Source organism: Petromyzon marinus, chromosome 39 (assembly GCF_048934315.1).
Source record: "Petromyzon marinus isolate PM22_M1 ecotype Great Lakes invasive population chromosome 39, UKy_Petmar_22M1.pri1.0, whole genome shotgun sequence".
Lineage (NCBI taxonomy): Eukaryota > Metazoa > Chordata > Hyperoartia > Petromyzontiformes > Petromyzontidae > Petromyzon > Petromyzon marinus.
In genome coordinates this window covers 5995384-6012115 of record NC_133705.1, presented here as the reverse complement: position 1 = coordinate 6012115, position 16732 = coordinate 5995384, and the positions used below count along the sequence as shown (strand labels likewise).

At 51.9% G+C, this 16732-nt stretch overlaps 1 protein-coding gene across 3 annotated transcripts in view; it reads right to left on the bottom strand.

The window, feature by feature from the left end:
* The window catches only part of USP48 (ubiquitin specific peptidase 48), a 42967-nt gene that overhangs the window by 3660 nt on the left and 22575 nt on the right, over positions 1-16732 (bottom strand). For 2 of the 3 annotated variants that reach the window (XM_076072855.1, XM_076072857.1), the window contains exons 23-26: positions 9362-9541; positions 9016-9141; positions 4523-4571; positions 3023-3049 (exon numbers count right to left, since the gene is read on the bottom strand). In XM_076072855.1, the coding sequence (XP_075928970.1) occupies positions 3023-3049; positions 4523-4571; positions 9016-9141; positions 9362-9541 (382 nt within the window). The remainder of the gene's footprint in view (positions 1-3022; positions 3050-4522; positions 4572-9015; positions 9142-9361; positions 9542-16732) is intronic. The other variant, XM_076072856.1, reaches the window with a different exon arrangement.

Below are 16732 nucleotides of genomic sequence, written 5' to 3'. Positions count from 1 at the left end.
ATCACTCACACACACGTACAGAATACATCACACACACACGTACAGAATACATCACACACACACACACGTACAGAATACATCACACACACACACACGTACACAATACATCACTCACACACACGTACAGAATACATCACACACACATACAAAATACATCACTCACACATACGTACAGAATACATCACACACACGTACAGAATACATCACTCACACACGTACAGAATACATCACTCACACACACGTACAGAATACATCACACACACACATACAGAATACATCACACACACACATACAGAATACATCACTCACACACACAGAATACATCACTCACACACACGTACAGAATACATCACACACACACACGTACAGAATACATCACACACACATACAGAATACATCACTCACACACACGAAATACATCACTCACACACACGTACAGAATACATCACACACACACAGAATACATCACACACACACATACAGAATACATCACTCACACACACGTACAGAATACATCACACAAACATACAGAATACATCACACACACACAGAATACAACTCTCACTCACTCATACAGAGAACACATTGCTCTCTCATAATCGCCCGATGATGCTGGATTTAATGAGCAGCGAAAATGTCGTACTCAAATTGTAAATGTTGTGAATTTACTCTCCAACACACCGTGGGCTTACAGTGAGGGAAAAAAGTATTTGATCCCCTGCTGATTTTGTACGTTTGCCCACTGACAAAGAAATGATCAGTCTATAATTTTAATGGTAGGTTTATTTGAACAGTGAGAGACAGAATAACAAAAAAAATCCAGAAAAACGCATGTCAAAAATGTTATAAATTGATTTGCATTTTAATGACGGAAATAAGTATTTGACCCCTCTGCAAAACATGACTTAGTACTTGGTGGCAAAACCCTTGTTGGCAATCACAGAGGTCAGGCGTTTCTTATAGTTTTTTCCCTCACTGTAAGTACTAACTAATTGGCGTTTTGTGTACATGACAAATCCGTTATTAATTGGCTGTGTCGGGTGGTGGAGGGTTACGACACATTTATACTCAAGCAATCTAACCCAAAAACCTTATTATGAATATTGGTCGCGAAAGCCTACGTGTTAAACATTGCCCACTGACACAGTCACGTCACGGAGAATACATCACCCATTTACACACACACACACGGCTAACACATCGCACACGCACGCACAGAATCCATCACTTACGTAGACAGAGAGAGAATACATCCTAATGACCAACAGCCACCACGGCCACGAGCCAAAGACAAAGACCCCTCACCGTAGCCTACACAGACAGACAGTTGGGGCAAGTGCTACCAGCGTGCCTTTACCTCCCCCAGTGCTCACGTTTATGCACCGCACCGGGGCACAAATCTGCCCACCCAAAGCGTCACCACGTGAAAACCCCTTCCCCGTTGCGAGACGTCTGCAGGGTCGCGGGCGGTGTGTCCCCCCCCCCCCCACCGTTCACCGGACGATCTCGGAAACGCGCGAACTGGCTCGGGCGTTCGTTTTGCTCAGAGCGGCGTAGTGGCAGCGCCGCTGTTTTAAAACAATGTCGTCGCTCACCGCGGAGAACCGCGAGCGACACGACCGCCGCCACTCGACGTGAGCTGGCGCTAAACCGTGCCACGTGCAGCCCTCCCGCCCTCCCCACCCGCATGGCCTTGTGGGAGCTTTGTTTTTAGATGACATACACGTATCTCATTGCAATGGGAACAGGTTAATACCCATATACATTAGACAAATAGCTATGCAGTGAGAGAGAATGTTTTTGTCATGCTATTTCGAGATTGTTCATAATGTAGAAATAAAAGCAAGTTGTGGCAGTGAATGAGTTGTTGTATGGAAGTGCACGCATGCAGACGCACGCACGCAAGGGTTCCGCGCGACAGAATGAATGAGACAGACAGAACTAAACGAGATGGATGGAACGAGATACAGAATACACGAGACAGACAGAGTGATAGAGACAGAAGGAATGAGACAGAGTTATAGAGACAGAAGGAATGAGACAGACAAAAGGAATGAGACAGACAGAGTGATAGAGACAGAAGGAATGAGACACAGAGTGATAGAGACAGAAGGAATGAGACAGACAGAAGGAATGAGACAGAGAGTGATAGAGACAGAAGGAATGAGACAGAGAGTGATAGAGACAGAAGGAATGAGACAGACAAAAGGAATGAGACATACAGAGTGATAGAGACAGAAGGAATGAGACAGACAGTGATAGAGACAGAAGGAATGAGACAGAAGGAATGAGACAGACAAAAGGAATGAGACAGAGCGATAGAGACAGAAAGAATGAAACAGAGAGTTATAGACAGAAGGAATGAGACAGACAGAGTGATGGTGACAGAAGGAATGAAACAGACAGAAGGAATGAGACAGACAGAGTGATAGAGACAGAAGGAATGAGACAGACAGAGTGATAGAGACAGAAGGAATGAGACAGACAAAAGGAATGAGACAGACAGAGTGATAGAGACAGAAGAAATGAGACAGACAGTGATAGAGACAGAAGGAATGAGACAGAAGGAATGAGACAGACAAAAGGAATGAGACAGAGCGATAGAGACAGAAGGAATGAAACAGAGAGTTATAGAGACAGAAGGAATGAGACAGACAGAGTGATAGAGACAGAAGGAATGAAACAGACAGAAGGAATGAGACAGACAGAGTGATAGAGACAGAAGGAATGAGACAGACAGAGTGATAGAGACAGAAGGAATGAGACAGACAAAAGGAATGAGACAGACAGAGTGATAGAGACAGAAGAAATGAGACAGAGTGATAGACAGAAGGAATGAGACAGACAGAGTGATAGAGACAGAAGGAATGAGACAGACAGACAGTGATAGAGACAGAAGGAATGAGACAGACAGAAGGAATGAGACAGACAGAGAGTTACAGACGACAGACAGACCGAGACAGAGGGATGAGTTTCTGAACCGAACACATAAACTTTGTGAGCAAAGTGGCGGAGGACTCACCTTTAAAGCCTTCTTCCGGCAAGCACACTGCAACACAAAGACAAAGATCCCCCGTGTAGCCTTTAACACACTGTTTGGCCAAGTGCGGTTAGCGAGCACCTCCATGAAGGCCGGCATGGCACACGAGTAGGGTGGGTGGTCATCACCGCACCCGGCCGGCCGCCTTTGTCTCCCCAGTGGCGATGTTTACTACACACCGCACCAGGTGCTCATTTGAGGCTGAGTTGACCTAGCGGAGGCCCAGGACCGGTTCAGATAATCGTCACCGGTGTTGGCCGTGAGCGGGAATCGAACTCGGGTCGCCGGGTTCATAGGGCAGCGTAGCGCTAACCGCTACACTGCCGCTCTCCACATACACACAAAGCGTCACACATGCACAAAGAGCGTCAAACACGCACAGACAGCGTCAGACATGCAAACACAGGGTCATACACACACACACACACCGCGTCACACGCACACAGTGTCATACAATCACAGCGTCACACATGCACAAAGAGCGTCATACACACACAGACAGTGTCATACACACACATAGCATCATACACTTAGCGTCATACACACACATAGCATCATACACTTAGTGTCATACACGCACATAGCATCATACACTTAGCGTCATACACGCACATAGCATCATACACTTAGCGTCATACACACGTGCACACACCGAGAGCATCATGCAGACAAAACACACAGCATCATACACAAACACAGCATCATACACACACACACACTGTCACACACACACATTGTCATATACACACACACACAGAGAGCGTCATACATGCAAACACAGGGTCATACACACACACACACACTGTCACAAAGATCCCCCGTATAGCCTTAACAGACTGTTGGGGCAAGTGCTGTTAGCGAGCACCTATGAAGGCCGTCACACACACACACACACATTGTCATACACACACATAGCATCATACACTTAGCGTCATACACGCACATAGCATCATACACTTAGCGTCATACACACGCGCACACACCGAAAGCGTCATGCAGACAAAACACACAGCATCATACACAAACACAGCGTCATACACACACACACACTGTCACACACACACATTGTCATACACACACACACAGACAGCATCATACATGCAAACACAGGGTCATACACACACACACACTGTCACAAAGATCCCCCGGATAGCCTTAACAGACTGTTGGGGCAAGTGCTGTTAGCGAACACCTATGAAGGCCGTCACACACACACACACACATTGTCATACACACACATAGCATCATACACTTAGCGTCATACACGCACATAGCATCATACACTTAGCGTCATACACACGCGCACATACCGAGAGCGTCATGCAGACAAAACACACAGCATCATACACAAACACAGCGTCATACACACACACACACACACTGTCACACACACACATTGTCACACACACACACAGACAGCGTCATACGTAACAGTCGGTCACACAAGACGCGGCGCAGCACACGCGGCAAGCCATCTCTCACCCTGCGTGATGTCATCGATGCTCGAGTAGTCTGCAATCGGCTCGTCGGCCTGCGGGCGGCAACGTCACCACCATCATCGTCATCGTCATCACCATCATCGCCATAGTTAATTTTACAACGTAGGCTTTCATGACTAGTATGATTCGTAATTGTTTTAGTTTTAAAGGTCAGGCCGTCGTGTGCGAGTGAACAAATGTGTCCGAGGACCTCTCCTCCACCCGGCACAGCCAACTAATGAACGTGCGTCGCGTGAATCTGGACGTGGACAAATGCACGACTGCTTCAGCAGCACCACCACCACCACCACCGGTGGCGTTGTTTGTTGTTGTTGTTGTTTGAGAGCGATCTCACGACTTTTCAAAAGGTGACGACGTTTCGCTGGAGATGTCATCCAGAAATTAGGGACTTTTTTCTTATCTCAGTGTGGTCTGGGACTGTTGTTGTGATGGTGTGGTCTGGGATTGTTGTTGTTGTTGTCTTGGTGTGGTCTGGGACTGTTGTTGTTGTCTTGGGGTGGTCTGGGACTGTTGTTGTTGTTGTCTTGGTGTGGTCTGTGACTGTTGTTGTTGTTGTCTTGGTGTGGTCTGGGACTGTTGTTGTTGTTGTCTTGGTGTGGTCTGGGACTGTTGTTGTTGTCTTGGTGTGGTCTGTGACTGTTGTTGTTGTTGTCTTGGTGTGGTCTGGGACTGTTGTTGTTGTCTTGGTGTGGTCTGGGACTGTTGTTGTCTTGGTGTGGTCTGGGACTGTTGTTGTTGTCTTGGTGTGGTCTGGGACTGTTGTTGTTGTCTTGGTGTGGTCTGGGACTGTTGTTGTTGTCTTGGTGTGGTCTGGGACTGTTGTTGTTGTCTTGGTGTGGTCTGGGACTGTTGTTGTTGTCTTGGTGTGGTCTGGGACTGTTGTTGTTGTCTTGGTGTGGTCTGGGACTGTTGTTGTTGTTGTTGTTGTCTTGGTGTGGTCTGGGACTGTTGTTGTTGTTGTTTTGGTGTGGTCTGGGACTGTTGTTGTTGTCTTGGTGTGGTCTGGGACTGTTGTTGTCTTGGTGTGGTCTGGGACTGTTGTTGTTGTTGTCTTGGTGTGGTCTGGGACTGTTGTTGTTGTCTTGGTGTGGTCTGGGACTGTTGTTGTTGTCTTGGTGTGGTCTGGGACTGTTGTTGTTGTCTTGGTGTGGTCTGGGACTGTTGTTGTTGTCTTGGTGTGGTCTGGGACTGTTGTTGTTGTCTTGGTGTGGTCTGGGACTGTTGTTGTTGTTGTTGTCTTGGTGTGGTCTGGGACTGTTGTTGTTGTTGTCTTGGTGTGGTCTGGGACTGTTGTTGTTGTTGTTTTGGTGTGGTCTGGGACTGTTGTTGTTGTCTTGGTGTGGTCTGGGACTGTTGTTGTTGTTGTCTTGGTATGGTCTGGGACTGTTGTTGTTGTTGTTGTGGTCTGGGACTGTTGTTGTTGTCTTGGTGTGGTCTCGGACTGTTGTTGTTGTTGTGGTCTGGGACTGTTGTGGTTGTCTTGGTGTGGTCTGGGACTGTTGTTGTTGTTGTTGTTGTGGTCTGGGACTGTTGTTGTTGTCTTGGTGTGGTCTCGGACTGTTGTTGTTGTTGTGGTCTGGGACTGTTGTTGTTGTCTTGCTGCGGTCTGGGACTGTGGCTGTTGTTGTTGACTTGGTGTGGTCTGGGACTGTTGTTGTTGTTGTCTTGGTGTGGTCCGGGACTGTTGTTGTTGTCTTGGTGTGGTCTCGGACTGTTGTTGTTGTCTTGGTGTGGTCTGGGAATGTTGTTGTTGTTGTCTTGGTGTGGTCTGGGACTGTTGTTTTTGTCATGGTGTGGTCTGAGACTGTTGTTGTTGTCTTGGTGTGGTCTGGGACTGTTGTTGTTGTCTTGGTGTGGTCTGGGACTGTTGTTGTTGTTGTTGTCTTGGTGTGGTCTGGGACTGTTGTTGTTGTCTTGGTGTGGTCTGGGACTGTTGTTGTTGTTGTCTTGGTGTGGTCTGGGACTGTTGTTGTTGTCTTGGTGTGGTCTGGGACTGTTGTTGTTGTTGTCTTGGTGTGGTCTGGGACTGTTGTTGTTGTTGTCTTGGTGTGGTCTGTGACTGTTGTTGTTGTTGTCTTGGTGTGGTCTGGGACTGTTGTTGTTATTGTCTTGGTGTGGTCTGGGACTGTTGTTGTTGTCTTGGTGTGGTCTGTGACTGTTGTTGTTGTTGTCTTGGTGTGGTCTGGGACTGTTGTTGTTGTCTTGGTGTGGTCTGGGACTGTTGTTGTTGTCTTGGTGTGGTCTGGGACTGTTGTTGTTGTTGTCTTGGTGTGGTCTGGGATTGTTGTTGTTGTCTTGGTGTGGTCTGGGACTGTTGTTGTTGTCTTGGTGTGGTCTGGGACTGTTGTTGTTGTTGTCTTGGTGTGGTCTGGGACTGTTGTTGTTGTCTTGGTGTGGTCTGGGACTGTTGTTGTTGTCTTGGTGTGGTCTGGGACTGTTGTTGTTGTTGTCTTGGTGTGGTCTGGGACTGTTGTTGTTGTTGTCTTGGTGTGGTCTGGGACTGTTGTTGTTGTCTTGCTGTGGTCTGGGACTGTTGTTGTTGTTGTCTTGGTATGGTCTGGGACTGTTGTTGTTGTTGTTGTGGTCTGGGACTGTTGTTGTTGTCTTGGTGTGGTCTCGGACTGTTGTTGTTGTTGTGGTCTGGGACTGTTGTCGTTGTCTTGGTGTGGTCTGGGACTGTTGTTGTTGTTGTTGTTGTGGTCTGGGACTGTTGTTGTTGTCTTGGTGTGGTCTCGGACTGTTGTTGTTGTTGTGGTCTGGGACTGTTGTTGTTGTCTTGCTGCGGTCTGGGGCTGTGGCTGTTGTTGTTGACTTGGTGTGGTCTCGGACTGTTGTTGTTGTTGTCTTGGTGTGGTCTGGGACTGTTGTTGTTGTCTTGGTGTGGTCTCGGACTGTTGTTGTTGTCTTGGTGTGGTCTGGGAATGTTGTTGTTGTTGTCTTGGGGTGGTCTGGGACTGTTGTTTTTGTCATGGGGTGGTCTGAGACTGTTGTTGTTGTCTTGGTGTGGTCTGGGACTGTTGTTGTTGTTGTTGTCTTGGTGTGGTCTGGGACTGTTGTTGTTGTCTTGGTGTGGTCTGGGACTGTTGTTGTTGTTGTCTTGGTGTGGTCTGGGACTGTTGTTGTTGTCTTGGTGTGGTCTGTGACTGTTTGTTGTTGTCTTGGTGTGGTCTGGGGCTGTTGTTGTTGCTGTCTTGCTGTGGTCTGGGACTGTTGTTGTTGTTGTTGTCTTGGTGTGGTCTGGGGCTGTTGTTGTTGTCTTGGTGTGATCTGGGGCTGTTGTTGTTGTTGTCTTGGTGTGGTCTGGGACTGTTGTCTTGGTGTGATCTGGGACTGTTGTTGTTGTCTTGGTGTGGTCTGGGACTGTTGTTGTTGTTGTCTTGGTGTGATCTGGGGCTGTTGTTGTTGTCTTGGTGTGGTCTGGGGCTGTTGTTGTTGTCTTGGTGTGGTCTGGGGCTGTTGTTGTTGCTTTGCTACCTTGCCCCAAGCTTACTTTTGGTGTTGACAAATCGGCAGGAATGTACGTGCTTGTGCAATTTGTACGTCCATGCTTTATTTTCATTTATTTTCAGAGGCTTGCTTACCTTGCCTCTATCTTGCACTCACATCGTCTAAAGTTTGTATTGTTGGTTGTTGATGCAACACGATGACCCCCACACCCTCCCCGTGCCCCTACTGCTGGACATCCGTGAAAAGGAACTTCATAGCCCACCGAATTCTTCCAGGATAAACGATGATTCAAAATCCGCATTCAGAACCATCGGCTTTGTTATTAACGGGACCTCGGATCTCGAGTGAAAACGCTTCCTGGTCCGGGTCCTGAAGCAGATGCCGTGGACGCCATCGGCACAGTCACTTAGCTATGTGCGGTGCGAGAGAAGTCCAACATACGTACGTACATACATGGTGTAACGATGAGTGGATTCCGGTCACAAGACCACTATTAACCCATTGGCTGTGTCGGGTGGTAGAGGGTTTACGACATGATCTAACCCCACAAACCTTAATTATGAATCACTGTCGTAATCATTATCACCACGATTACTTGGGTCACCATCGTCATCATCATCATCACCGCCATTTCATCGACATATCGTAGTCGTCATCGCCATGGTGAAAGAGTAAAGCGCACACGCTAGCCGTCGCCACGGCGACCTGACAAGATGTTGCCGCAGTGACCGAGCAAACATTCGTCACGGTGACCAGGACAGTTGTTGTCACGGCAACTATATGAACAGTTGTCGTGGTTATTAGGTGCGTATTTGTCATGGCGTGCATCACATCTAGGGACATTGCCATGGTAACAGGGCGAGTGGGTGAGCAGCTGTCATGGCAACAGGGCCAGCAGATGTCACAGCGACTGGGCAAACGGTCGTGAGGGCGACTGGGTGAGCGGTCGTCACGGTGACTGTGCGAGCGAGCGGTCGCCACGGCGACCGGGGGAGGGGTCGTCACGGCGATGGGGCGAGCGGTGGAGACCTGGAGTAGAATTACGGAGTTGGGGAGGACGCCCAAGTGGCCAAGGGAGGCGGAGTCGTCCGACAGGATCCGGCCGTCCACCGACAGGTTCTGGTCAAACGGAGCCACTGAGAACGCGTGCATGATCTGTACACGCAGACACAAAAATCCCCCCCCCCCCCGTGCGGCCTTTAAACAGACCGCTGGGGCAAGCGTTGTCCGCGAGCACGGCCGACGAGGGGATGGGCAGCGGGCGCCACGGCCGGCCGCCTTCGTCTCCGTTAAGGCCGAGTCAGTCCGGAGGAGGCCCGGAAGCGGCTCGTGCGTGTACCCACGCGTGGCCGGCGTGGCTCGTGCGGCAGTGCACCTGTATCTTGAGCTCGCGCAGCGTCTGCCGCGCCGACACCACGAGCCCCTTCTCCCCGCGCACGCGGCGGTGGCGAGCGCTGCGACGCACCGCCGCCGCCGCCTCTGCCGCCGCCGCCGCCGCCGCGGAGCCGGGGCCCTCGAGGGGGCTGACGCGGCGCCGCTTCAGCCCGTTGGCCTGCTGCAAGCACACACACACACACACGTACACACGCGCACACACACACACGCACACACGTACACACACGCACGTACACGTACACACACACACACGTACACGAGGGCACACACACGTGTACACACACGCACACACAGACATGCGCACACAAAGATAAAAAATAAAGATACCCCATATAGCCTTAACAGAGTGTAGGGGCTTTTAGCGAGCATCTATGAAGGCCAGAACAGCACACGAGGGGGTGGGTGGCTTGCACCACGCCTAGCCGCCTTTGTCTCCCCAGTGGCGATGATTTTACGCACCGCACCAGGTACTCATTTGAGGCCGAGTCGACCTAGGAGAGGCCCAGAACCGGTTCGGCCGTGAGCGGGAATCGAACCCGGGTCGCCAGGTTCGTAGCGCAACGCGCACACACACACACACACACGCTTAAAAACCATGCAACTTCCCCCCACGTAGTCCTCGCCCAGATTGCCTCTCCTCCGCCCGCTGGCTCCTCCACCATCGCCAGCGGGGTCAGCTGCAAGACCTCCTGCCCACGCCCCGACTCTCGGGTGTCCTCCACACCTCTCCTCGCTCTCCCGTCGCCCTGCACTACAGCTCCTCGTCCTCCCCCCTTTCCTCCTCTGCAGCAGCAGCAGCACGACTCACAACCTCCTCCTCCTCTCTCCACCAAAGACCGCGACCACGGCCACTGCCGGCCATCGCGTCTCCGTGGCAGCCCCCTTCGTCTGGAGCTCGGCCGTCGTCATCATCCCACTGCTGCACATTCACAGCAGCAGCAGCAACCTGCAAGCTACACGGACTTTTAAGAGACACATAAAAGGATCCAATCTCTTCCTCAAACGCCCCACCTCTTTATTGAAAGCCCCACCTCTTTATTGAAAGCCCCACCTCTTTAAAGGCCCCACCTCTTTATGAAAGGCTCCACCTCTTTTTTTAAAGGCCCACTTCTTTATTCAAGGCCCCACTTCTTTATTAAAGGCCTCACTTCATTCTGAAAGCCCTCCCCACCTCCATATCTCTGAGTGAGTCATTTATGTCTGTGAAATATGCGTGGTACGAATTGCATTATTATTAAACATACACAAAGGCAAAATCCCCCGTGTAGCCTTTAACAGACTGTTGCGGCAAGTGCTGTTAGCGAGCACCTATGAAGGCCGGCACGGCACACGAGGAGGTGGGTGGCCAGCACCACGCCCGGCCACCTTTGTCTCCCCAGTGGCGATGTTTACACACCGGGCCAGGTACTAATTTGGGGCTGCGTTGACCTAGGGGAGGCCCGAAACAGGTGAGCGGGAATCGAACTCTGTTCGTCGGGTTTGTAGCACGGCATGCTTAACCACTACACTCCCGCTCACCACACCCATACAGAGACAAAGATCCCCGTATAGCCTTAACAGACTGTTCGGGCAAGTGCTGTTAGCGAGCACCTATGAAGGCCGGCACGGCACGGCACACGAGGAGGTGGCGTGGTTTGGATAATATCCGGCCACCCTTGTTTCCCCAATGCCGATGTTTATACACCGCACCGGGTATTCATTTAAGACTGAGTCGACCTAGAGGAGGCCCCATGACCGGTTCATATATTCGGCAACGATGTTGTCCGCGAGCGTGAATTTCACCGGGGTCACCGGGTTCGTAACGCACTGAACCACTGCGCCACCGCTCCGCACACACTCTCTCTCGCAACCAACGCCATTCACTTCTAAGTGGCGGCGACGTCACCACGGCGCTTGTGTCAGGTTAGGTGCACGCTGAGGCCACGTGAAGTGGCGAAGGCTCGCTGACAAGGAGGTCATGGGACAGACCCAGGTGCCATCCATGGGTTGACTGACTGAGATGATTGGCAGATGCAACCAACACCTGTGCATCTGCCACACAACAGCCTGGCACAGACACACACACACATGCACGTAAAGACACACAAGACACACACACACACACGCGGGTAGCGAGACGAACAGGCTCCGCTTGATCTCGTCCCTAGAAGGGAAATCTGCGGCTCGCTCACAGCACCTGAACAAAACCCGTGACTGGAGGGGGTGGGTGGGGGGGTGAGAGACCGGTTCGACAGGAACCTTGGGGCAGCTTGACAGGATCTCTGTCTCCCTCCCTCCCGTCCGTCCATCGCCCCTCCTCTCACTCCCGTTGTTTAGTTTTTTTCAGCACAGGCTGTGGAGAGCCGGAGATTATCGCGGTTATGACACACACAAAGATCCCCCGTGTAGCCTTTGACAGACTATCGGGGCAAGCGCTGGTAAGCGAGCAACTCTGAAGGCCGGCACGGCACACGAGGGGGGCGGGTGGCCAGCACCAGGGGCCCGGCCGCCTTTGTCTCCCCAGCGGCGATGTTTACACATCGTTGGGGAGGCCCAGGACCGGTTCAGATAATCGTCACTGGCGTTGGTGGCCATGAGCGGGAATCGAACCCGGGTCCCTGGGTTCGTAGCGCAGCGCGCTAACCGCGACGCTACCACTCCCCAAATGTACACGCACGCGCTCCCACTCGCTCTCAGTCGTGTGCAGTGTCATGTCAGGTCAAGTATTCATCTTGCCGAGTTTCTAGCGGCGGGGAGGGGTTGCTGCTGCTGCCGCCGCCGCCGCCACAGGACACGGAGTTACACAAACAGCAAACAACCCGCACACAACAACACCAGCCGTTATTCATCACTAATTGGCGGTGACGCCACCACACAGCGCTTGTGCCAGGCAAGGCGCACTCCGAGGCCACGTGAATTGTCGAAGGCTCGACGACAGGAGATCACGGGACAGACCCAGGTGGCATGGGTTGGCTGAGTGAGACGACTGGCAGATGCACCAGCTCTGTCCGCTCCAATCATTGTTGCGAGCGTCGCTCCTCTGCCCTCTGTTGTTGTTGGAGGGCGACTGCCTCCAAATGCCCAGTAGCATCCTTCACGAGCCTACTCCATAGAGGCCGACTTTGACACTGCTGGTACCGGTCATTGGCAAGTCCACTCAGCTCCACATCCTCCTGTACCGCCATCAGCCCATCTCTTCTGCAGCCCGTACCGTGCCCATTTAAGACAGCCAAACAGATGCCGTTTGGGCATGCGGTGGCTGAGTATGCAGGCTACATGACCCAGCCAAAGCAACCATGCCTGCCGGAGGAGCTCATTGAGAATCTCTTGAGATTTTTCAAGGATTTGCGAGCTTCTCACACAATGCAGCCTGGTTATACCCGGGATGGATCGTAGGCAGGCTAGCCTGAAATGTTTCTAACCGGTGCAGATGTTCCATTAGAGGGTTCCATGTTTAGCAAGCATAGAGATGGAAGGGCATGACTTGGCCAAGAAGACCTGAAGTTTCGTGTGGAGCGACAGACCAGGTATCTTCTACAAAGCGTTACGCAGGTAATGAAAAGATAATGCCGCCCGAATGATTCAGAATCAGACCTCTGTTGTCAAACTTGAGCTGGTCAAAAGCACATACACTCACACCGCACACCTTGATGCAGGGGACAGCGCTTAAAGTGGATAAAAATAAAACACAGCATGTAGTACTGAATGGACTCTGTCACATGTGGGACCCTGATTTGAACTGTCTGCGATTGGATGGAAACGGTCGCATGTGGGCGCCCTGATTACAGCCGTCTGTGATTGGATGAACTCTGTCCCATTTCTCTCTCTTTCTTAGCGACCACCAGCAACGTGCAGGCGACCAAGTGCCGTTGTGCGTCCAGCAGAGTGTTCACGGTCTGCACAGCGGTCTAGAGGCCTCCTTCTCTCCTCCTGCCAGCAGCATGGGCCGGTGTCACGGCAGACCGGTAACCGCATTGCAGAGTGCGTGCGAGGCTAAGGCGAGACACGAGGCTAAGGCGAGACACGAGGCCCGGGGCTCGAACCCAGCATTGTTCTGATTCGTGGCACCCTAAATGGAGTTGAGAAATAATATAAAGGGTCAATTGTAAATTCTTCTCATGAACATGAGCATCATGTGTCGTTGATTTTAAAACCCAATATTGTATAATTACACGAGCAGCGCTCATTGCACAAATCGTGGTCAGGCAACGGATTACGCAACGATCTCCAACGCGGTGGCGAGACGTTCATTCCCTCGCCTGGTACGCAGGAGGTCATGCTCTCGATCAAGGCCCTGACGCCTGCTGCTGTATATTAGGAGCTTGCATGTTCTCCCCGTGGTCGCGTGGATTTTTCTCCGCGCCCTACGGTTTTGCCCCCCACATTAAAAAATAAAAAAAAGCATTCAGAGTATTTGGCTGCTCTAAATGTCCACGTGATAAGCCACCTTATTGGGCAATCATTTGTGGCCAGGTCGCTTCTGAAGAAGAGCTACACATAGCTCAACGGGGCCTTACCTGGTAAAAATTTTTAAAATGATTAATTAGTTTTTAAACTATCGATACGGTGGTCAGTCAAAGCTGTCAGGGAAAAATGCGTTTGCGCATTCGCAAACGGTGCTTCAAGCGCTGGTTCGAGTCTCCAAGTTGTTGGTTATAACGCTCTGGCCAACGTGCACCTGTTTCCTCTAGGGCATGGGGATCAGCAACCCGCGGCTCCTTCAAGGACTGCTTCGTGACCTGGGTTATTAAGGACCGTCCGTCTCGTATTCACGCTTTTTTTTCGGCGCATTTAAGCTTCTTGTCCTTCCCACGCACCTCCGGTTAGCGCGGCTGGTCTATGTACGGTGCGAAAGAAGTTCAGCATACACACACGCACGTACATGCAATGGCGGCTCTTGAAATATTCCAGTTGATTTCTTTTAACGAATTAAAATAAAAGTTGTCTCTTTATGTCAATTTTGGTTGGTAGCCCCCTGCTCCAGAGCGAGTCGCAAATAGCAACACGACTTCACTCGGGCGTTTTATTCGGATTGTATGGGAGATTAAAAAAATCATTATTAGTTCTACATTGTTGTTCATGCAAATTGTAGCCCCCGCAATCACCGAGTGGGAATCACTGACACGAGCTGGAAGGCTGCCAGGTGGTGAGCCAGCGGCCAAGCAATTGCTCTGCAGTCCTATAAATATTCAAATGTTTTCAGTCAATTAGTGACCGTTTATACGTGTGGGAAGAACCCGGAGCAGCGGAAGACCACCCACGCATGCGAGGGGACAACACTCGATCCCATACGCTCGTGGACAGTCGATGTAAGCCCGTACTTTATTGTGCTGCGTCTGCTGGCGAGTCGGCAATCCACCAACCCTCGCTGCTGCCTCCACAGAGTGCTGGCTTACAGGCAGCCACACTTCACGCTTCACGTGGCTGCCACACCGCCCGGATCATCATCTCTAGGAGCTTACCATGCCCCCCCACCTATCCCATCCCACCCCCGCCCTGCAATGGCCAGACCGACCGAGCTAATGTATAAACCCGTTTAACCCCGAGTCGGAAAGTGTTAACCAAACAGTTAATTGCAAGCTCAGAGAACAAACAACACACAGGGAACAAAAGGCAAAAAAAAATCCCCCCCAGATAGCCCTGAACAGACTGTTGGGGCAAATGTTGTTAGCGAGCAGCACCGACAGAGGTCGAAGGCCGGCACGGCACACCTATGAGTGGGTGATGTGGCCAATGCCACGCCCGACTGCCTATGTCTCGCCAGTGCTGATGTTTACACACTGCAACCGGGTACACATTTAAGGCTGAGTCGACCTAGGGGAGATCTCACGTATAGCCTTGCCAAACTGTCGGAACCAGTGCTGTTAGCGAGCAGCACCTACAAAGGCCGGCACGGCACACGAGGGGGTGAGAGGTGGCCAGCACCACCCCCGACCCCCATTGTCTCCCTAAGCGGCGATGTTTACACACCGCCCCAGGTACTCATTTGAGGCCGAGTCGACCTAGGGGAACCCCAGCACCTCACCCACTTACACTCGCCCACTCCGCAGAGCAAGAGGAGGCGCGACCGTACAAATGCCTTCGCGAGAAAAGGGGTCGCCCCGGTAAGCCGGGAGTTGAACCCAGGTGCCTGCTGCTGCTGCTGCTACTGCTGCTGCTACTGCTGCTGCTACTGCTGCTGCTACTGCTGCTGCTACTGCTGCTGCTACTGCTGCTGCTGTTGTTGTTGCTGCCGGTAGGGCGCCAGCGTCAGCACTGCGGCGGCCGCCCACCGTTCCGCCCGGGGGGGGGGGGGGGGGGAGCGTCGGTGACATTTACCAACGGCGCCTTTCATTGCCACACGAGCAGCAGCAGCAGCAACAACAATTATCCAATGGTTGCACAATAGGACCACACCCCTCCCACACACTGCGTTACAAACGCACGCCGGAACGCACCCACTAAAGGCACGCACGCGTACGCCACGATGCAATGTGCACACAAAGATCCCCCCCCCTCCCCGCCACCCGTATGGCCTGTAACAGACTGTTGGGGCAAGCGCTGTTAGCGAGGGGCACCTGTGAAGGCCGGCACGGAACGCGAGGGGGGGCCTGCACCACGTCCGGTTACCTTTGTCTTCCCACGTGGCGATGTTTATACCGCACCAGGTACTCATTTGAGGCTGAGTGGATCTAAGAGACGCCCAGGACTGGTTCAGATAATCGTCACTGATGTTGGCCGTGAGAGGGAATCGTAGCGCGGCGTGCTAACCACTGCGCCACCGCTCCCTGTAAACAGCCACACACCTACATACATACAAACCCACACACACTTCCAAGAACAACCGCACACACGCGCCTGGACACGTGCACCCACATACACGCAAACACAACTGCTCGTGTAACATACAATAACAGCCGCCAATGTGTGGCAGTGTCATCACGCCACTTGTACCAGCCGAGGTGCACTTTCAGGCCATGTAAAGTGTGGAAGGCTTCCTGTTGAGGGACCGACAGATGCAATACAAACGCTCCCCACTGTGCCACCTCGCTGCGTTTTAGCCACCCGGCGCTCCGCTCCTTGTTGTGAGCGTCGCTCCTCGGCCCTCCGTTGTTGCCGGAGGGTGACTGCCTCCAACTGCCCAGTGGCGTCCTTCACGAGCCTCTTCCAGAGGCTGATATTGACACCGCAAGTCCCGGCTTTCGGCAAGTTCACTCGGTTCCATATTCTCCTGTACCATATCAGCCACCGCATGCCCAAACAGAAGCAACTTGGGCATGCGGTGGCTCGGCAGACATGCTGCATGACCCAGACAATGCAGCCTGCCAGAGCGAACTGATGATGAGACTATGTCCAGATCTTTCAAGAATCTGTGAACTCCTCACATGATCCA